We start from the raw sequence: 23,473 nt of genomic DNA on the forward strand, positions 1-23,473 counted from the left end.
GTATTTTTAATAGAAATACACTGGAATTTTCAAACTGGCCAGATATTGCTAGAGAAGAGGAACACTGGAAAAATAAGTAGACTATGATGCAAAACTCTTCTGAAGAAGTGTACAACTCATGAGCTAATGGGAGGATCTGATGTAAAGATAGTGAAGCTAGGAGCTTCTGTGTGGACAAATAGGACATTATTCCTAAATAAAATATAAACTCACTAGTTTATCCTAACTGAAAGAGGCACTATGGCTTCTCTTTACATATTTTGTGAACCTTAGAATTAACCCATGCTCCTGTAGGTAATTTTAAAAATTCAGAAAACCTAGAAAAATAAAAACCAGTGATAACCGCATCAGACAGAAATAACTAATGTTAACATTTTGACTATTTAATTTCAGAGTTTTAAAAATACAAATGTGCTTTACAAATTGTTTCAAAATTTAGATAATTTTTCTCACTTAATATTATCAACGAGAATTTGCCCCACACACGCATTAAATTATCTTTGGAAAGACTATTTTATCGACTGCTTAATACTTTATTGCATGAGCATACCAAACTTGGACTCTTTTTGGAATTTAGCTTATTTCCATTTTTGATGTTGTAAGTAATATTACTACAAATATCTGAATGTATTTTTATTGTTGTTGGAATTTATAGTTGTATCCTTTTGGATAGATTCCTAGAAGAGAACATTTTGAGCCAATATTTAGGAACATTGTAAGGACCTTGACATATGTTACTCTGTGACACTTCAGAAAGTTTGTACAGCTCACACTTCCACCAGCATATTTGAAAGTGCTTAGTTTGCTGTATCCTTGCCAACAGTAAGCAGTGTCTGTTTTAACCCTCATGAATTGGAGAATAAAATGTACTCTCAGTATTTTCACTGTATTCACTGTAAAATAACACAGAATAAAAATTGGAAGTATTTAGTAAAAGAAGTCAGCAAATTTTTCAATAAAATTTTAAAGTGACCAGCGATGTTAATCTATGTTTTGTGAAATCAGACATCCCTGTTTCTCAGCATTATTTCAAATTGCCAAGGCAAACTTTCTAGAAAATGGCTGCCTATTTAGAGAAAAGGAATTCTAGCATCAGTATTCCATGTTGGCTTGGTTACATTTACAAGTAACCTCAAAACAGTATAGATGCTTTCTTATAAAGTCAACTAGTGGCAGAGTCGGATCAGTTAAACCAGGTCTTTAAGAAAACTAATGAAAAGGAGTTCGTTTATTTTCATATCGAGAAAATACATACCAGAATAAACTCAATTGGCACAACTCCAGATAGAAACATCTATGTATCTCATGAAAACAGAGAGCTTTCTGGACAAAATAAATTTACACTGGCACCCATAGTTTGGGAGTCTCCAGTGCTTGTTGAGCAGTGGTGGGCAGCACTTTGTGTTTCAACTGTCTGCGGAGGCCCTAGGCTTCCACTGCTCACTGAGGCTCTGTTATTGACAGAACCTCCTCTCAGAACCCAAGGTTCCCACCGGTGGCCGCTCCCTCCAATAACAGTGGAGTGAATGATACAGCTCTGGAAATTTGGCACATCGGTGATTCTGCATTTGGCATTATAATATCCTTAAAAGATCACATAATGCTGTATCTTGCCTGTGTGAAAAATAATTTTGTTAGGAGAAGGCGCCTTGACTCCACACGCTTCCTGGTGAAGGTCTGCTTTAGCCTCCAGTTAGACTGGAGCACTGCAGCTTGGAGGGAGGTATGCAAACCATACTCACCAGACTAGAACTTGTTTGATGATTTTTTAGACCACACAGAGTCATCTCTTGCTTATTCTCGATGTGGACTCTTCACTCTGTCTTCGAGCTGTGGAAAGGTTTTGTTTTTAAACTTTTTTTATTTTGGAAAAATTTTAAATCTACATAAAACTTGCAGCAATAGTACAATGAACTCCTGTGTATCTTTCATCTAGGTTCACTCACTTAACATTTTCCTACATTTGCTTTCTCTCTTCATAGATAGACAGAGAATTGTTTCTGATCCAGGATCATATATATAAAATAATTATGTTATTGTTATATATTTTATATATATGTAACATATACATATATATATATAATCACTTTTACTGAACCATTTGAGAATAATCTGTAGACATCACAACCTTTCACCACTAAATACATCAGTGTGTATTCCCTAAGAACATATTCTTACACAACCGTGGTATAATAAGTAAATTCAGGAAATTTTATATTGATATAACTCTTTTACTATATAGCTCTCATCCAAATTTTACCATTTGTCTCAGTACTGTCCTTATTGCATTTTGTTTTGTTTTGTTTTTGATCCAGGATCACACAATGCATTCAATTGTCTTGTCTTGTCAGTTTCCATATAATCTGAAACACTTCCTCAACCTTTGTCACTGACATTTTTAAAGAGCACAGGCCAGTTGTTTTGTAAAATGTCCTCTATTTGAGCTTGTTGGACTGTTGATTTGATTTAGGTTATGCTTTTTTATTTTTATTTCATTTTTATTTTATTTTTTCCTTTTGCATGGAGGCAGAGCACCGTAGTTATGATGGGTTGTTACTGCCTCACACATCAAGAGGCAAGGGGATCAGCTGGTCCATTATCAGCAATGCTAAATTAATCCTGGTCACTTGGTTAGGGCGGTGTCTGCTAGATTTTCCGTTTTAAAGATACAATTCCCCCCTTACGAACTAATTAATGTGGGGAGATACTTTCAGTTGATGAAAATGCTGTCTCCACTCCCTGACATTCACTGTATGTTTAGTAGGTAGTGCTGAACTTTGTCTGATTTGTGAAAATGATGGCTACAGCCTGGTACATTTTCTGTCAATCCTTCTACACCTATTAGTTGGCATTGTACAGCAAAAAAGAGCTTTCCTTTTATCTATTATCTATCTTATTAGAATCAATATAGACTCAAGGACTTTTTAAAAAATCGTTGTTATAAAATGGGGTTTTAAAATTTTCAATCCTCTATCGTCTGTTCCCTTCTTTTGTGCAACACTCCTAACATGATACAAACTGTCTCATGGAGTCATTTTGATTTTTGTCTAGATAGTCAGTAATTTTAATTTTAAAAATGTTTTTCACGTAATGCCCTCCAAAATTAAATATGATTAACTTTTGGATCAAATACTGTTTTGGAATAGCCAAAGCTTCCATCCTTTGGGATGGATTATTGTAAACTGGTTATGTGTATGAGCATTGTTGCTGAGTGAAAGACTGAAGTTGGTCAGAACTGTCCAATGTAAGTTTTTTGTAAAACATTCTTAGTGTATCTGTCTTGATTTTGGTTCTTCTTGAAAAAATCATACAATCCCAATGTTGACCCCCCAAGGGAAGTTCGATGGGCCTGGAGTATTGATGGAGGTCTTACAGGGCTGAGCATGTCATTCCTTTTATTAATGTTATTAAAGTTCTAAATTCAAATAAATGTATGTTTCTTTCAGCTTTTCAATACATGCTGCTATTTTAGTTTTTGAAAAAATGGAGTTATTTTCCTTAGAACATTCGATTTAAAAAGCAAAAGCTCAGATAACCCATATTCTTTGTTTTTAAAGGAAAATCAACAGCTTATACATAAAACCTTACATTTTCCAAAGGATTTTTTAAAGTTGCTTGATGTATTCCCAGCAAGACCATGCTGTAGACTCAAGAATATAGTGTGTGTAAACATATGGACAGTGTTGTTTTGTTTTTTAAAATACCTTTTCAGACTTAAGAAAAAGAAAATCTAACCTTGAACAGATTATTTTTAACTTTTTAATGCTACTAAATATTGCTAATTTGTAGTAAAGCCTCTTGAAAATGTATGCGGTCTAATTCTAAACATAAATGTCATATAATAACTTTTGCCAGATATGGTAACAATTAATAGAGGCTAATGTTTATTGAAAGCTAACCATATATTCAGCATTGTTCTAAAGCAGTGCATCTCAACTGTCTGGCACCAAGAGTCAGATTTATTTAATTATTTAAAAATTTCGATCCATTGCAAACTAATAAACAATTTTACTGTGCATGGCTAGTGTGTAGCTCAAGCTACATGTGGCTCACCATGCGAGTTCAATACTCAAACTAGTCTCTAGCCTGTTCAACAAGATTCCATTGATCCTGAGTTTGGATGTCATGGCAATGTCAAGCAACTAAAAAGTTTCTAGCTTTCTTGAAATTTCTAGTTACGAACATTTCACGGACTCAACAGTAGCCAATAGATCATATACTGCGTCACTGTCCTATTTAATCTTTGCAACAGCCCCTAAGAAAATTACTATCCCTATCTCAATTTTACAAAGAGTTTGAAGCACGGTGTGCTTCCCAACCATAAGAGTCCACAAGCAGCAGGTAGTAGAACTCGTATCTAAATGCAGACAGCCAATGCACATTGGAGCCAGTGTGTGAACCTGGAAGACTAACTCCAGAGCTTGCACTCCTCCCCATGTGCTTGTTTTAACTATGTATGAAGTAATAGCAGTTTGTTTTGCCATCAGATAAGGACTTTCTCAAATTTACCTTCTACAGTCTACAAACCTACCTTCACCCACCGATCTTGTTGGAAGAGGGGACCTACACTCTTTCTATTTCTTTGGATGCTCTTAGTTCATCAATCATCCCAACCAAAGCAGTGGTGCCAGGGCAGCAATCATATCCACTTTACAGATGAAGAAGCTGAGGTTCAGAGAGGTTGAGACACTTACGCAGGCATGTAACTAAAGCTATGTGCCTAGAGGGTGCCCATATCCCATTTTGTCAAGGATGGTACTTTTGTCAAGCCCTGGCACCTTAGGCTGGTTGGTGCTTTTCTTTCACATTCGTTGGACACACACATCACTAGCAGGTGGCAGAGACAGAACTGGCATGTAGATGTGGGTGACTGACTCTAAAATCGGGGCTTTCTGTTACCCCAGGCTACCTCTTAAAATTTCAAAATTACACAGTTTAGAAGGAAGATATTTTCTCAGTCACTCAGCGAACATTTATTGAGCTATGTGACAGACACTATGTGACAGACACTGCGCTAGATGTAATTTAAAAATGCATAGGGCACAGTTTAAATCAGAGCAGGTTACATAATTTACAGGGCTCAGTGAAAAATAGAAAAAGTAGGCCCTTTGCTTAAGAATTAAATATTTCAAGATGGTGACAACAGGACATTAAACCAAGTCCTGAGGGGCAGTCAGGGTATTATAGAAGTATAAGAGTACCTAGGATGGAGAGTGATTTTAGATAGCTTCCTAGAAAAGATGAAAACAGGGCTGACCCTTGAGCATGAGGATATCTCCCATACATGGACCTCCCTCTGTTTTTCAGACCACAGGGTATTGTGGACAATCACTTACTCAGTCATTTTGACTTAAACAGTAATCACCAAGAACCTTCTGCTACCGTACATCCTACTTATCTTCCTCAGAAGCTGTGACACATACTGTGGTGGACATGGAGATGTGCTACCCAGATCTCCCTTCAAGGACTTGTTACCCCAGCTGCTGCAAGTGCTGCTAGTGGTCAGCCTTCACCCACTGGCATTTCTGGGGGCACCCTACAGGCAACAACTGATCAGGGTGGAAGTATAAAGGCCTGGCCATTGGCAAGACAACCCTCACGGAACATCTTAGCTCTCAGTGGGGTCAGTTAAGTTTGTCCGGTCAGCATTCCAGCTTGATTTCTCCCTCTGCCCTCCTCTGCTTCTTCCCTCTTGATTCCACAAGTATTGGTCCCAAGGGCACTGTCTAATAAACATCCTGAACATTAAACTCAGTCTGATTCTATCTGAGAGAATCAAACTACAACACATATCAAAAAAGATTCCAGTGCTTTGGGAGGATTTTTATTTGAAAATTATTGGTTGTACACATTCTTATAACATTTATTTCTAAATCTCAAAATAGAATATACAATGGTGGAAAGGATTCTTCGTGTGTGAATGTGGTTACCCTGTGGTTTAAAATCCTCAGTTTGATAAGGATCAGCGTGCCCATTAAAGCACATATATCACAGTTTCTGGAAATTAACCCATGAATTTATGGTGATTCTTGAGGAAGCAACTATTTTTCAATCTGTACTTGTAAAATGTAGTTTTTAACTCCATTATTTTGGGAATAGAGGAATTTTTTTGACACTCATTTTCAATAAATGAACTTCTGAGAATTAGGTCATTTGGTGACTATCTAAAGTAGGTTGACCCTAAATATGGCTTTTAGAACTTTCTTTTTTCCCCCTCTTTAATTCCGGTCCTCCCCTCCCCGCCTCCCCTCCCCGCCTCCCACCCCTGACCTATGGATGTTGCTATTTCCCTTTAAGGACTGGATCTCTGAAGGCAGAGCATCTCCTCCCACACGCTCGCGGGGTGCACTCCAGGGCCTGGTGCGCCTGGCCCACTTGGCACACTTGGGGGGCCTGGTGCGCCTGAGGAGCCTGGTCCATGGCTCCACCTGGGGAGCAAACTCAAGACGTTCTCTGTGTAAAGCAGATGTGCTAACTTCTACCCTGTGGAGCCACCCCTAGAAGTTCTTGATTACTTTTTCACTTCCTTAGTTTTCTTCATTCCAAGTGAAAGATTCCTTTCCCTCTTCTTCCTTTTAGTCAGATATAAATTTGTCCATTCCCTGAACTACATTAGTGGAATTACAAGGAAGGTTTTTCTTGCGATATGGTATCCATAACATCAGTTTTTTAGGTGAGGTGTATCTTGAAAACCCCAACAGAATCAGTTATGGGATGTGACCTACATATTCAGGGGCTAAATCTGACACTTCAGGGCATCAGATTCTGAATGTCATTAAACTTTTCAGAATTAGATATGAAACAAATACTCAGGTTTGAGGAGAGGGGCTTCTACTATCTCCAAACCATTGGGGGCGGGGGGAGGGGGGAAGACTTCATTGATTTACATATGAAGTTAATTTGCTGATAAATTAACAGTTAACTCACCAAACTGTTACAATACTTAATAAATCTAAATCACTGCCTCACTGAATCGACTTAAGCTATTTCTTCACAAGTTAAGACACCAACCATCTATGATGTCATCAAAAGCATTTAGCATTAGACTGATTTTTATTTGTTTGCATCTCATTCATACTAATGGAGACTACAAAAATAAATAGTGCAGGAGGAAACTTTTGGAGGTGATGGATAAATTACAGCATAGATTGTGTTGGCTTCATGAGTGTATATTTATCTCCAAACTTAAAAATAAAGTTGTTTAAAAAGTAGAACCCAGAAAGTCTTTATAGTTCCTTATTTTTGTATTTATCCTAGAATTGGAGAGAGGGAGTGGGATTTATCTTGTTAAATGGGTTAGAGAAAATATAGACCTTGATCTCTCATATACTAAGAACTTCAAATGAGGCCATTTCCTATGAGCCACACGACAACCCTTAAACACCCTCATATTTTAAGGAGAAATAACTTCCCAGATGCAGATCAGTCACTATTAGACAACTGAGCTACTGAATTTATTGATATTTTAAAAGAAAAACAGGCTAACTGTTTTTAGTTAACTTTTTTTAGTTAATTCAATTGTGACATATGACATGCAATCGAAAAGTGCAGCAAATAAGTGAAGAGCCCACCATCCTGGGCTCCAAATCATTTTCAGCACCCCCAGAAGTTCCCCCTTTATTTCTCTCAATTGCCACACCATCCACCTTTCCAAGGGGAAGCACTGTTCTGACTTTGAACACTATAGTCATGACTATGTTTAAACTATATAAATAGAAATATTCTTTTGGGTCAGGCTTAAATTTGTGAGATTCACCTGTGTTGTTGATGTAGTTTAATTGCTTTCATTGCTATGGAGTATTCTGTTACATCACAGTTCATTTTCCTTCTGCTGCTGCTGAGCATTTGGATTATTTCCAGTTTGGGGCTATTAGGAATTACGTTACTAGGAACATCCTTGAACGCATCTCTTGGAGCACATGTGTATATGTTTGGGGTAGAATAAATGGACCACAGGGTGTGCAGCTTGAGTAAATGCTGTCCAATTGTTATTGTTATTTTTTTAATATACACTTTTTTATACACAGAGTAGTGCATGTTCCCACTGCTCCATTGGCACTTGATTGGTATTCTCAGCCTTTTTAATTTTAGCCTTCTAGTGGGTGTTTAGTGGTATCTCATTGTGGTTTTAATTTCCATTGCCCTGGTAACTAACAAGAGTGAGCACTTTTCCAGTTATGGGCCATTTGGATATTCTCTTTTGTGCAGTGCCTATTTAATTCTCTGTGTCCATTTCCCTAATTGGGCTGTTTTTCTTAATGAGTTTTAGGAGTTCTTTATGTTTTATGGTACTGGTTCTCAGACTTTAGTCTGCCATCAGCATCATCCCTCAGTGCTTGTTAAGACACAGATTATTGATCCCACCACCAGAGTTTCTGTAGATATGGAGTAAGACACTGTAGATATGGAGTAAGACACAAGAATGTACACTTCTAATGGTTCTCAGGTGATGCTGATGCTGCTGGTCCAGGGGCCACACTTTGAGAACCAACGTCCCACAGTGTTTTGAATGTAGCAGCAATAGATGTTTCTTGTTAGTTTAGGGCAAAGTCACCTTCCTAAAAACAAAGACCTCAACTGTTTAATACTCTTCGAGTGTAGGGCATAAGCTTTCTCCTTGGAAATGGTGCAAAGGGGTTTGCTTCAATGCAACTATTTCAATCTATCTGAAATCCATCTATCTGTTTAGAATATATGGTACACCTAGTAGCTAATGGAACCAGTCGGTAATGGAAGATATTTTTTGAACTCAGGAAAACGCGTTGGCTTTCAACAGCGAGAATGTGAGTCAGGAATCCCTCTAAGAACAAAAATACAGATCTCTTTGTGTAGAAGAAAACTGTCATTTATTTCAATTGAATTTTGATCATTAAAAACAAAATTCTATGATGATGTTAAAACAGAAATAAAATACAAACATTTTTAACTGCCTTTAACCTTTAAAGACAACATAAACGCACACACACTCCAAATATTTTCGCTGTTTTAACAATCCTCATTATCACTAGTGTTGTCATTTCAGTCTTCTGAACTACTAACCTTGACTATTAACCAACCTACTGGTTTACTGGACTAAACATTACACATATTATTTCTAAATATGAAGACTTCAATAGCTACATTCACTGTATTTTTGTAATTTACTCTGTGTGTGCTTTTTAAGGCTTGATTCTATAAAACATCTGTTTCTCTCTGCTGAGAGTCCAATACCCTGCTATATGAAGGTATGTATGTTAATATATGCAACTTGAGGGTAGTTGCACCTTATTCTGAGAGGTCATGAGAGTCCACTTAAAACCATGACAGTAAAACCTCTATAACTTAAACTCGACATACTATAGCCACCATCATCAAGAAAAACTAAAGACCCACAGGGAAATAAAGTACAGCAAGCCCTAGGAAATATTGTGGTTTGTTGATTTACTAATCAGAAAGGCCTAAACAAACTGCTATTAGTGGTTAGGAGGAAACTAACCTAGATATGCTCATAAAAGAGAACCTTCTGGATGCATCCTAAGAACTTACTATGTAATTACAGTCAATGTTTGCAATGATTTTTGGTTTTTCTCACCAACTCAGGAGTGCCTATATATGCAATTTAGAAAGGATTTTAATATTAAAAGGCTAAACCAAAAGGCTTATAGTCAACTGAGGGGTAGCCATCGGTAAACCAGAAATCCAAATAGAACATTACTACATTTTTAGGGATTACTGTTAGCGGATTGGCCTTTTTTTGAAAATATCACCACGATCAGTCTAAAACAGCAACGGCTCCCATGCCAAAGTCACACAAATCTAAAAGACGATAGGCGATTGCACTTGTTGCCTCATTATTAAATCACCTATAATGGCTCCTATTTTGAGAAAGCATTTTTTTCTCTTCCTTTGCTTTTAGAACATATAATTAAAATGTCTTTCTATATTCTAACTATATATCTTTTTTGGGGTGGGGGTGGGGTGTTGAGGAGCCTCTCCCTACCATAATGCCGCTTATACTAAAGTATAATTTTTTTGTTTTTCCTATTAATTTTATGTGTACTATTTTAACCAGAGGCCTGTGGGAGGAAATAATGGATCCTAGTTATGTTATATAAAGTGGTGAGACAAAATGGCAACCTCACACAATTTTCAAGTAAATAGAATCTCTGATAAAAATGGAAAGTAATTTGTAATTTAGGGCTAGTAAAAAAAAATCTATTACAACTTTGCCTCATACCTTACAAAATGAGCTTTGGCTCCAGAGTCTTTTAAGGCACAAACCTGGTAGACAGCTTTAATTGGTGGCCTGCACCTCTGATTTGGATAAAGAAAAAAATACTATAACATATAAATATAAATAAAAATAAAAAGTAATTTTGTTAGAGCTTAAAATCATTGGGTGAAGTTGGAGGAGAAAATTCCAAACAAACTAACATCATGTGTATGTAAATAACTTGCTGCTAGTGTAAAAAAAAATAGAGTATAGTTTACATGGTGCAAACACTATTGGAAAAATGCCTTCGAAATAAGACTTGACATCGTAGCAGAATCACAGTGCAGTCTCAAAAATAGTTAAGGCTGAGGGCTGTCCATTGGAAGTGTTCGTAGCCACATGGCCATTCTGAGTAATATCTGGATAATTCCTTTTGAAGTACACCTGTTAAAAAAAAAAAAGATGGGCATAAAAAGATTTAAACTCCTCCACCCCAAGGCAATGCATTTCAATGTCTACTTTTTCATGTAAAGCAAATCATATCATTAGTGGAGGCACAATTAGAAAAAGAAAACAGGGATGTATTCATTTATTCCATTACAAAAGTCGCCCCATTAAAAGCTTCCATGGGGCTGGGTTTAGTGCCAGACAACCTGTAGATCCACTTTAATTCCGATCATTCTGATTTACAGATATGTTTTATCACTACATTAAATTGATAAGCAAAATCATTTTACTGACTCAAAACCTGGAGATAAATTAAAAACAGGGTGACAAAGAGGCTGGGACATCTTGCGTCTGCATGAGGGTTTCTCATTTTCACACATAAAATGAGCACAATAGATTTGGATGTTAATATCAGGTTGTAATCCCTATATTTTATAAACTCTGACTGACAAGCATTGAAACGCAGGCGTATATGTATGAAATGTCCCGGCATTTAATTTGTGCAGCAAAGCAGTTATAGAGCCTATAGAAATGTGATCTGTGGATAGTGGGCCACAATAATGAAAAGAGAAGCAAAAGCTTTAACAATGACTCAACCAAGCAACTTCTCTAAAATGTAAGATGATACCAAATAATAGGGCAGTTCTTTGCCAAGCCTTTGAGTTCCTGAATTCTACCAATTTCTAGCTGAACTAGAAGAGATACAGGTTTTCTGATAAATGTATAATCAGAACATAAAGGAAATGAAATGCTGTCAAGTTTCTCTGTTCCACAATCATCAGTTTTTAGTAGCTGTATCGTATCTCGGTTCCTTGACAGATGCGCATAACAAAATGATATAATGTCAAGACTTGTGAGCTCTTATCACAAAATGTGTTTGGGTGAAAAAGGAGTTTAAATGTAATTTTTTTTTTCAAAGAAGAATGTGAAAAGTTTTGTTTGATTCTTTAAAACAGAAAATGTACCATCTATCTAATGCTGACATGTGTCATGAGCTGACACGTGTCATGGATCTATTTTATAAAATCTGGCTCCAAATATATTTGTGGATGCTGTCAACAAAGTTATCATGGGATATAATGGACTTCACATACGAACAAGAAAAGCACCGAGACAGCCGCCTTCGTATTAAGTGTACCTTTTCTCTTGTTACTTGCATACTTGCTATTCCAAAAACATTATATATGAAATACTATATATCACTTAAGGAGAAAAATAAGAAATTCTTTAATAAAGCTTGGACCCCACTGGGTGAAATCCGAGGCTATTTCCATTATAATGGTAGTATATAAAAATAAGGCCTGTATTGGGGCTAATTTCATTTCATCTCCCTCCATTTTTAAAGGTAGCCATATTTTATGTGGTTATGTACTTATATACTCCAAAAAACCTATTTCTTGATGAAACTAAAAACAGTCAAAAGAACAACTGGAAATACATTTTATTTTTTACTACTTGATAGTCCTCCCCGAAATAAGCCAGTTCCTTTCCTTATAAGCCTCGGTGTTATTTCTTTTATAAAGAAAATGTTATTAGCAACTTTTAACTAAACTAGTTTTAGTTTCATTGTCTGAAATACTTGAAACTGAAAACATGCTTCCTGTGTATAAACTCCTTGATTTGACCTTTCTTTTTCTGATCTGTTGCCAGGTTTTATAATATACCCTGCCTAACAGCAGAAGTGTGAGAAGGCATCTTTTTCATAATGCAGATTATGAAGATACTTGAGATGACTGAACACTTTTGAGCGGAGTCCTTGTGTACAGGCCAAGCACTAACCTTAGGCCATACATACAGTTCAGTGAGAATGAACGGACAAAGTCTTGAGCCAGAATTCAACATATTGGTCAATGCCTTCTGAATACAGTGCAAATAAATGCTCACCATTATCCATGCAGGGAAGTTTTTATTGCTCTATTGCATGTAATAAGATCTAATTCCATGATGGTAGCTTTATTGAGAAGCTAGAATTTAAATACTCAACTTAGTTTCAACCTGTTTTAGAGAAATTATAATGAACTCTATGGGATGGAGAAGTCCAATCTCAGCTCTCTCTCCCGGGACTCACTGCTGATGCTGGAAAAATCACTTAACCTCTCTCCAATACTGGCTGCCTCATTTGTGAAATGAGACAATGACTTAACTCATAGGAACTAATTAATGGCTATAAACTACATGTTGAAAACACGCCAAGTTAAGTGTTAGGTGTGGTTATGATGCTGCTCAGAGAAGTGGCCCCTTAGTCCATAGAAAGTAGCAGCATTACCCAGTGTGAATGATGAAAACAAAACATCTGAGAGGCCCTTTTGATTTTATCTTTACAGAACCCCAGAGTCATAGTGAAGACACCTTTAATTCAGTGAATACGGTAACACGGGAGGCAGAATAGTAGTTAAAAGATTTCATAAGTTGGAGTACTAACACTAACTGGTGACTTTGAGCAGTTACTTTGGCTCTTCTGCCTTAGTTTCTCCATTTGTCAAAAAGGGATAATGCCAACTCAGAATGGTAGTGAAGATCAAAGGAGACAATGCCATAATAGTTCAATTTCAGGGCATGTTCCTCTTCCCCACCTTCTCTTGGGTTTAGGTCATTATAATTTGTTTAAGGTGAGATACAAAAATAAACCCATCTTTGATGAAATCAGGAGTCATCTAAATCTCAAATGGCAAAATATCTGGAAGGGCTGCCATATGCAACTGGATCCAATGGGGCTGTAGCAAGACAGCAATCAGGGAGAGTACAGTTCTCCAACTCTGGCAAATTCTAAGGTATGTCAACGAGAAATCATATAGAATTACCATCTTTCCTGAAGTGTGTATATTTGTGAGGTCCTAAGAGAAGAGAGATTCTAAAATGCAAGTAGCATTGTAACATCCCATCTCTGCAGGCTACAGAGGAGTGCAGGCTAAATAAATATAAATTCTCAAATTTTCTCTCTCTTATACACATACACACACATATTCTTTCTCTGGGTCCTAAGGAGCTTCTATATTAAATACAAAGAATTCCCTTTAGCCTGAAATGATATCCTAGCCACAACGATTCTGGCAGACAATTGGTCTAGGAAAAACTCACTTAATTCAGTAGTAGGAATAATAATAACAACGACAACAACAACAACAACAACAACAACAACAACAACAATGTAGTACAGGATCTTTAAAATACACCAAAAGAAGTGAGAAAAAGGAACAGGATAAGTACATGATGAATGAATATTCACTGAACAGGTGAAAATTATGAAAAAATATAATGCAATACATTCAAAGAAAATGTAGTAGAATAATCAACCCATGGACAATGGAGATCTGACAGTATAGGCAAACATGATACAGCAACAGAAGATAACCATGAGTTGACAGAGGCCAAGGGTGAAATGGAAGAGAAAAATGAAAACATCAAAGAAATGACAGTCCTATTAATGGCAGCACAAAGTAGATTATACACTGCTGAAAAATCAGAATGAAAAAACATGGAGGACAGGATTAGGAAAGCAAGCAAAATAAGTGTAAATTAAAAGATCGAGTTGAAAGTAGCTTTATAAAATAGACAAAAGACAGACAACATATACAGGATAAAGAGGAGAATCCAATAAAAAAAAATTCGAAGATACAATTCAACTAAACTTCCAAAAATAAAAGAAGACTTGAATCTAGAGATCAAAGAGTATATGATATCCTATGAAAAACTAATAACTTTCAAAATAGAGAGGGAAAAATATTCCTTTGGGCATCCCAGAAAGATTGTTATGTCTAACTTGGCCTTAGACTTATCCATATGAATAAACAATGCCAAAACACTTTAGAGCGAAGATAACATATTAAGTGAAAGAAAGAGTGACCTCAAAATTTTATAACCAGAAAATTTAGAGATGCAGCAGACAAATATTTCATATATATGGTAAGTCAAGGATTCTAATTCCAATGAATCTTCTTTTAAGATAATAGAGAACATGGTTTTCCAACCTTTTCTTTTTACTGCCACCCATAATACTAACTACATTTCACTTTACATTCCAAGTCAGTACAGATTTACTATCTATATTTACCTGTACTTAAAGGAGTTTCACGAGACATTTACTATTACTGTGAAAGATACATTGTTATTTTTCTTCTATTCTATTCTTTTCTATTTCATTTCTTCAAATTCCCTGATCATGACTGACTAAATGGATTTCACAGCCCCACTTATGGATCACAACACAAAGTTTAGCCAACTAAGAGATGGAGACACTATAAATGAAAACAAGTAGAATAATAGAGGCTTAAATATTTTTAAAGATTTGAAGGTAAACAGTAGAAGGAAAACTACTGAAAACAATTAAAATTAGATGGTGGAACAAAGAGAGGGCAAATATGTTGTTGTTTATAATGAGTCAAATAATAATAAAGAAAAAACGTATTCCTAGAAGAAATGAAAGGAACATACATAAAGCAATGAGCAAAAAAACCAAAAATTACAGGCTACGAATTAAAAGGTTAAAAAAAAAAAACCACTAAAAACTGAAAGCATGACATGACACAACTAAAATAGAACAAATCTGTAATCTCAATAAATATAAATAAATTAAATACATTTGTTTAAAAAAGGGCTAAGATTAAATCTCAGAGCTAAGCTTAACTAAATGCCATTTATGAGAGACACATCTTTAGTCTGACATTAGAAGACAATCCAAGACATACCTAACAAATGAAAAAAAAGGGAAAGCAGGGGACTCAATTTTAGTTTTGACCCAGCATGGACTTAGAGTCTATAGCATTAAATGAATCAAAGGAAAGCACTTTAAAATAGTAGAGAATAGAATTCATAGTGAAAACATAAGACATGACTATCTGTGGACAGAAAAATCATAGCACCAAAATTATCAAAACAAACATGACAAGAACTACAAAGTAGAACTTGTTACAATATATACTAATTCATTTCTCTAAACCAAGCCATATCAAATGGATCAAAATAAATAAAGATAGAGAGGACCTAAGTAATGTAATTAATGAAGTAGATCTAATTAAAAGTTATTGAACTCTATGCTTTAATAGACAATAGTCCATCTTTTTAAATGCTGAAAGAATATTAAAAAAAAATTGCCTGTATTAATAAGTACTGCTTCTGAGTGTTAACAGTACAGGCGACATTTTTTGATCACAAGGCAATGAAAGTCAACAGTGAGGTGTAAAGCAGAAAACAAACAAATCCATATTACCAGGAAGTTTTAAAGACTTCCTTTTAGAATAATTCTTGGGCCAAAGAGGAAATCAAAAGCAAAACTGCAAAATCTATATATAAAAACTTAACTATGACAAAAATACTACACACCAAAATCTATAAGATATAGCTAGAACAATAGTCAGAGAAAAGTTCACAGCCTTAAAATATTTATATTAATAAACAAAGAAAGAAAAGAAAGAAAACAAATGCATTCGAGAGGAAGCCACAACAAAATAAAGCAAAGAAAGAAGGAATTAATAAAGATAAAAGCAGAAACTGATATACTGTAAAACAGAATACAAGAATTAGTAAGTAAATCTGAGAGCTCTTTCTTTGAGGGAAAAACATAAAATTCTAACCACTAACTTAATTAGAAGAGAAAATGGGGAGTAGGGAATGGAGAACACATTAATACTAAGTAGCTATTGAAAAGAGTGAGATAACTGTAAGCATTGATATAATCCGATATGTAATATTAAGTGAAAAAAAATAAGGAATAGCCATAAAGGCCATATATGTACAAGTTCTTGTTGCACAGAATATATCAACTGAACAGTCAAAAATGGGAAAGATACTACAGGAGTGGTACAGTGACTTCCTTTTTATTTATAAATTAAAAAAAACTATTAAAAACAGTACAGTTGTTGACTTTTGTAGCATTAAATGTATTATTTGTTAAAAACCATTGAAATAAATTTTATTTATTTATTAGTAGCTAAGTCTTTTGTAGCATTAAATGTATTATTTGTTAAAAACCATTGAAATAAATTTTATTTATTTATTAGTAGCTAAGTCTCTAAAGCTACTTAGAACTTTAGATACTTTTTTGGTTATTCAGAAGAAAGAATTCAATTGATAGCCTTTTAAAAAATCCAACTTTTATCAGCAATAGGTAGAATTTTTTTTTTTATATTTGTGAAATGCTCTATATCTTTCAAAGCACTTAAGCATATACTCTCTCATCTGATCCTTGTAACAACAGTGTAAAGAAGCTGGGTAGTGCTGTAGTGCCTGCACTACAGGTAAGGACTCTGAGACCGAGAGACCTTGGGTGACATGTAAGTCCATGTGGCTGCTAAGTGCTTCTTCCACCTATTGGAAATGGTGCAGGCTCCTAGAATCTAGGATATTAAGATTTTGTAATTTTTGGGTTGCATCTGGTAATTTCATGAATAGATAAAACAGCACCTCTGTTATGCATGTGGAACAAAGCAACTTCTAAAACCTCAATTAAGTTTGCTTCATCATGGAGTAGAATGAATAATGGGCATTCATCCTTTGTTACGGGCTGAATTGTGTACCTCAAAATTTATATGTAGAAGTACTAACCCTCTAATACTTCAGAATGTAATTGGATTTAGAGATAGGGTCAGTCAAGTTAAAATGAAGTCATATGGTGGACCTTGATCTAATATGACTGGTGTCCTTATAAGAGAACATTAGGATACAGACATACACAGAGGGAGGACCATGTGAAGACAAAGAGAGAGGAGGTGGCTATTTATAAGCCAAGAAGAGAGGCCTTAGAGGAAACCAGTCCTGCCCACACCTTGAGCTCAGAATTCTAGCCTCCAGAACTATGAGGCGATAAATTTGTCATTTAAGCCACCAATTCTGTGGAACTTCGTTATGGCAACCATAGCAATTAATGTACTCTTCAACTTTATGTCTCTAAAAAGTACTTTCTCTACTATTTCATGGATCATCTGAAACGGTCAATTGCAGAGTGACTCAGCTAGCCTGCACCAACATTATCGGAAAAGCAACTACATGGTCAAGAAAACGTGACTTGGAAGTACCTTTTCCCGGATGTTTTCTTTTCAAACGAATGAATTTTAATCTTTTAGAGTAAAAAGCTTGTTGACTTAGCTAATCCTCCCAGTGTTACAGTTTTGAATGATGCACTGATATCTATCTGATGCTTGCACATTTAAAATTTGACAATCTGACAATTTGTTCTCCTAAGAGGACTAAGTGTATAGAGAAATAATGTCAAAAAGATCTTCAGCCGGAATGAGAATAGAGATATGTATTCCCTTATGACTTTCCACAGGGGTGACCTAGGCCTCTGGTAGGATCAAAATCCAAGAGTGATGATCTGCCACTGTGTAAACTTTAGGGACTGGCCCCACTGTGAACACCACATGAAATAAGGAGCAGCAGTACGTAGTACGTGAACACCACATGAAACAAGGACACAGTACGTAGTACCTAGGGTGGCACCCAGCAATTCATTGACCAGCTCTGTGACCTTAGGTGAGCCCTTGATCCAATCTCTTCATCATCCATAAAGGGAGATAAAAAAGAACTACCACGAGGATTAAGTGAAATCATATATGTGAGAACCATGTAAGATAAATTATAAAGAACTACACAAATGTAATTTACCACTAATATTGTTAAATTAGGTACAAGATTACTGGACCAGGAAATCATGAAGATTCCTAATTCTATGACCTATGTGCTTTTTATGTGTATTTAAAATATTACACAATTCAATTTACAGTTAAAATATGAGAAATACAAAAATATATAAAAAGGGAAAACATGCCCATAATTATAATGCCCAGATATAAACAGTTTTGATGCGGAGCCTCACCACATACTGTTGGAGGTCTCATTCCACCTATGCCATGCCTCTCAAGTGGCAAGAACGCCAGACTTTCCTTCTTTCCCTCCATCTTTCCATCAATCTAACTCTCATTTTGTTCCAGAAAGAATAACAGGTAGCTGCACGACACTGGCTAAGTCCTTTAAACCTGACCTCAGTTAGCACATCTGTAGAATAAGATACTCCATCACCACTGTTTTAAGATATCATATAATCTAAATGTTATTAATTGAGCACCTTTCTCATTCCATACAGTGTCAAATTCTCATACATCATCTCCATGAAAATGCTTTGTAACTTTCAAGCACCTTCACACTATAACATTAAGGTATTATTAATTCTTGATTTGTCCTGATGACAATTTTATCTTCTAGACGGCAGATAAAGCATAGAGGGAATAAGTGTACCTAATTCTAAACAACAGAGAATTAGGGGGAAACCTACGGAGAAAGTCGCAGCATCATGTAGGTGTTTTCCTTACAAATTATAAAACAGAAAACAAAAAGAATCTACACATTTCCCTGGTAGATCTTCCTAGACTCAATGAACAACATTCTACATTTTTTCCCTCAAACTCTCAAATTTCCTGGATGTACCTTGACAGCATTTGCATCTCAAATGTGCTGAGCACCAATCAGAATGAAATCCAATGGATCTGCAAAATGTGAGTATTCTGCGCTCTACGAGACTCTGAGCACATAGAGTACAAATGTATGAAAAGTCCAGTCTGAAATCTCTTAGGCACACGTGCTTGCACACGTGAGCATGAACACATCCTACACCCCACCCCACCACGTCTGCTGATTTTTAGCAGACCTGACTTCAACCTGGGACGTGTTGTTAAGACCCAGTCGTGAAGCTTTGTGTCTGGAGGCTTGTAATTGAAAAGGGCACAGAGTGCTTGTTACCATTTCCCTGGAGCCAGGTTGTGAGGAGCGAGCTGTTGAGATGAACTTTAATTATAACTCTTTGTGGCGCGCTCACCTGTTTTGCTATTTCAGTGAGGGCAGCAGCTTCTGCCTTGCCCAGTTGTTGCACCATCTTGTAAAATAGGCTGTCTTTATTTTGCAGCAAAACATATGGCTCATCATATTCTTTCAGTCTTCCTGAATCCAAAACCTGTTAATCAGCAGAAGGAAACCCATTAGCACACAATGTTCTGCAGTAACATATTATAACTCAGACAATATTTTGGAAAGGGGCGGAAGAGGGAGAATAGAGAGACTCTATTTGGGTGGTAGTCCTGGCTGGTGTTTAAATGGTTTGATTACCCTGTTTTACTAGGCAGACAAAGGCCTAACCCGACCTTTTATTATTATAATGTTATAGGAAAGGAAGAAAACGAAAGTTTTAAACTATGATTATGGGCACTCAGCAGTCCTGCGGTATTTTATATTCTGCCAAGGGCATTCTGCGTTGTTATAATTCATTAGTGCTTTAGCTCTCAGACTCTGAGCTTTGAAGACTATTTATACATACGTTCAGAGTTGGGAAATTTCTTGATTTAAGAAAATCAAACCTAATTTATCTAAAAAGTAGGCAGTAACCTGACAGCAAATTAGTTACTGAGCTCGTTTGACAGAATAGCAATATTTAGAAAAGAAGTAAACGCTTCTGAAATTTCTTAAGAGTCCTAGATTATGTCACCTGGTAAGAGGGACAATATCCTTGTCAGAGAGATTAAGTGCATCTTGAAGTTGGCTTTGGTTATAGCTTATTATTCTGAGAGTGAAAGGCTACCCCAAAGAGTTGCTACCTAAGCAGCTTTAGCATAATTGTTCTGCACTGAAGAAATCTCTAGAAAACCAATTTTCTCTTTGGATAAGACTAAAGAAACAATTAAGAAACTGAGCTCCAAATTCCAGTGATCACAGCCCGCACAGCATACGGGCACCCCAATCTGAATCGCTGAGGATCTGAATATCTGTTTTCACAATTATCTTTCCTTGCTTCTTTTTCTCTCTTCAGCTGCCTGCCTTCCAGCCTTTTTATTGCTCATTAATATGTCCACTGGAAATTGAAAGGGAGAGAAAGGGGCTCTTAACTCTGCATTTCTACTTATTAGTGGCTTCGGAGGGAGAAAAAAAAAGTCTGAAACAATTGGCTTAAATGATGTACCTAGGCAAACAGTTCTGATATTAAGTGGTACTTAGTTCTTCATTTAGGCCATATTTACAGTAAATTTATCTTAACAGAATATGCTGAAAATCTAAGCAGGACACAGGTTGTTTTTCCACATCTAGGTATTACAGTTAATTCTGTCCCCTGGTATTGAATTGGAAACATTTATTAAGTCTTTTATAGAGAGCATTTACATGTTAATCTTTTGTTTACTACTATGAATCACTGCTAAGGGCAGCTTTCTCAAAAGAGTTGAAGAATAATTGAATCTGTCATATCCACATAATAATTAAAATGTCCTATAATTTGGCATGACAATTTAGATGCCCCAAATGTGTAATTTTACTTAAGCATAGCATTATAAAGCACAAGCACTCCTGATGGTGAAGAAGAAAAAAAAATGCGATTTTAAAATATAGGTCTTTCTCATGCTAAAGGCTAAGTAAATAAGTGGATCAAATTACTTCATACAATGAAAAACTTTATATTCTGCAAAAGCAACAAGTAAATTTTTTAAAATCACCACTTCAGAGTTAGTGAAAAAGGGGTTCTCTGACTATAAAGCCTTTACGTAATTTTTAATGGAAGTATTACTAATAGTTTGTCCTTGTCCAACTTTCTATTTATTCGAATTTGAATGAATAGTAAATTTTCCCATTTTCTCACATATTGTCTGAAAACACATGAATGCCACTGAGATGAGTAGTTCTCAGAATTGACTGGAATCTGAAAAAGCAGAGCCAGGAAAAAATGAATGCTCTTAAAAAACAATAGGATAAACAATATAAATGACAGAAATATTATTTTGGTCAAAATATTTTGAGCCTTATATGTATTAGTAATTTAATACTTATGCATTACATTTTATAAGGGGAGTTTTCAATTTGAGGTGTGTGAGACAGAACTGTGATGATTTGTTATATTGCTTGATAATTTATTAGAAGTTAAATTTTAACTTATGTAAGATAACTTTAAAATGCAAAATAAATATATCTCTTTAATACTCTTTTGACATGCATTAAAATAAAATACGGTATCTTAAAATGAACTACGTTAGTATAGCCCCAAATAAATGAATTTACAAGGTTTGAGAGATGAGATGCCTTGACATACAAATGCCATATAACAAAGAGTATAGCTACTATAAGATCAACAAAATCACCCCATAGTGAAAATAACAGTCTTCTGAATTTGAAAAGGAAAATAAAAATAGTTATGTTGAGCACTCACTCTGCCACATGCTTTATAGTCATCGCTGTTAATCCTCAAGATAGAGTAGACAAACACAGTACATAATATCCATCCATCTATCCATCCATCCATCCATCCATCCATCCATCCATCCATCCAACTAGTAAGTATTAAGTTAGTACCTATTACCAAAGCACCATTCTAAGGATGGGAGATTCAAAGATGAGCAAGATAGAGTCTAACGAGAAGCTCAGAGCCAGAGATGAAGACTGAGGTACAGTTAAGTTAAATAACTTGGCCAAGGCTGTAGAATCAGTAGATGGAAGAGCTGGGATTCGACCTCAGGTCTGAACCTGTAATCTTTCCTCTCCATGTGAGTACCCAGAGGAAGACACTGTTTATTATCAGAAGGAAAATAAGGGAGATGAGAACTTTAACATTCAATTTTTTAAGATACCTTTCCATATGGATAACTTACATTAACTTTGTATAATTTAAGAGAATATGCCTATAAACAGAAACATTTCCCCTATCTGCTGTCCACTGCAATTTTATTATACTCAGGCTAAAATTATTTACTGTGTCTGGTATATAGTCACAGAAAAAGAAAACCAATTTTATTAAACTATCAGGATTAATAAAGAGCAAGTAACACATGGCCAAAACACATTTGAGGAAAATTTAAGAAAACTTTCATTAATTCTTGAATTTATTCAGCTAATGTTTACTGCCTACTTAACTACATTCATGCCATTATGCTAGATGCTGTGGAAAGGGCAGAGGTATGTAAGTCCTAGCCCCTGCCTTTAAAGGAGCCTATACTCAAAGGACAGAGAAAAAAATCATCAAGTGTCTATAATGCAAGAAAAAAAGCGCAACAAAGAGGAAGCTGGCAGTAGAAGAGATGACTTCTGGCCAGAGGTTCTGAGGATGAACTTCAAGGAGAGTGAGCAGTGAACTGGGCCTTGAAGGTGGATAGACTTGAACATATAGAAATGGGGAGGGTGGGTGGATAGTGGTCATTCCAGATACAGGGAACAACATGGGCCAAGAAGACAACATGGGCCAACATGGAAGTGAGCTTGTCATCTCCTTAAGGGTAGGGTTATGTGGCACCTCCAGGTCTTGGCATTATATGTGACACATAACAGGCACCCAAAACATGCTGGCTGAAGGTTAAATACAAAAGAAACTAAAGTCAGGGCATGACTGGGTGACTGCCCAGTGGCATAGTCTGGCAAGATGACAGGGTAAGATCAAGGGGAGAAAGAGTTAAGCTGGGTAAGATTAGGGATTAGAGGATGAGGGATACAGACTTGAAGGACCACGTGCCTCAGGTTGATGGCTGTGGGCAAGAGGGAGAGGAAAAGTGAGGGAGAGACAGACCAGGGTAGGGGATGGAGGCTTGAAACTCATTTATACCAAACATTGGAAAAGAGGAAAAAGAGAAGGCGCAGTCGGAGAGGAATCAGTCCCAGGAGGAGCAAGAGCGCAGTGCTGCAGACTCAGTCGCCGGGGGCTACAAGAGCAGCGCTGGGATGTGGACTGAAAAAAAGGTGAGGAATAGCATTTTAACCGCTTAGCCTGCACATTTACTGGTTTGACCAAAAAGTCTATTTGTTTTTTTTTTTTTCCTTCCAGACAAATTGTTCTTTATTGTGGGAGATGTGGCAACTTCAAGGAAGGTTAACAGCCCAGCG

The 23,473-nt window shown here is 36.1% G+C and overlaps 1 protein-coding gene across 5 annotated transcripts in view; it reads right to left on the minus strand.

The window, feature by feature from the left end:
- Positions 1–9,914: 9,914 nt before the first annotated feature.
- The window catches only part of ABCC4 (ATP binding cassette subfamily C member 4 (PEL blood group)), a 222,329-nt gene continuing 208,770 nt past the window's right edge, over positions 9,915–23,473 (minus strand). For all 5 annotated transcript variants that reach the window (XM_039837776.1, XM_039837765.1, XM_039837757.1 and 2 more), the window contains 2 exons: positions 19,446–19,580; positions 9,915–10,636 (listed from right to left, as the gene is read on the minus strand). In XM_039837776.1, coding sequence (XP_039693710.1) covers positions 10,529–10,636; positions 19,446–19,580 — 243 coding nt within the window. In that variant the 3' untranslated portion in view covers positions 9,915–10,528. The remainder of the gene's footprint in view (positions 10,637–19,445; positions 19,581–23,473) is intronic.

The sequence above is a fragment of the Pteropus medius genome, unplaced genomic scaffold, assembly GCF_902729225.1.
Source record: "Pteropus medius unplaced genomic scaffold, Ma_sr-lr_union100, whole genome shotgun sequence".
In the NCBI taxonomy this organism is placed as follows: domain Eukaryota; kingdom Metazoa; phylum Chordata; class Mammalia; order Chiroptera; family Pteropodidae; genus Pteropus; species Pteropus medius.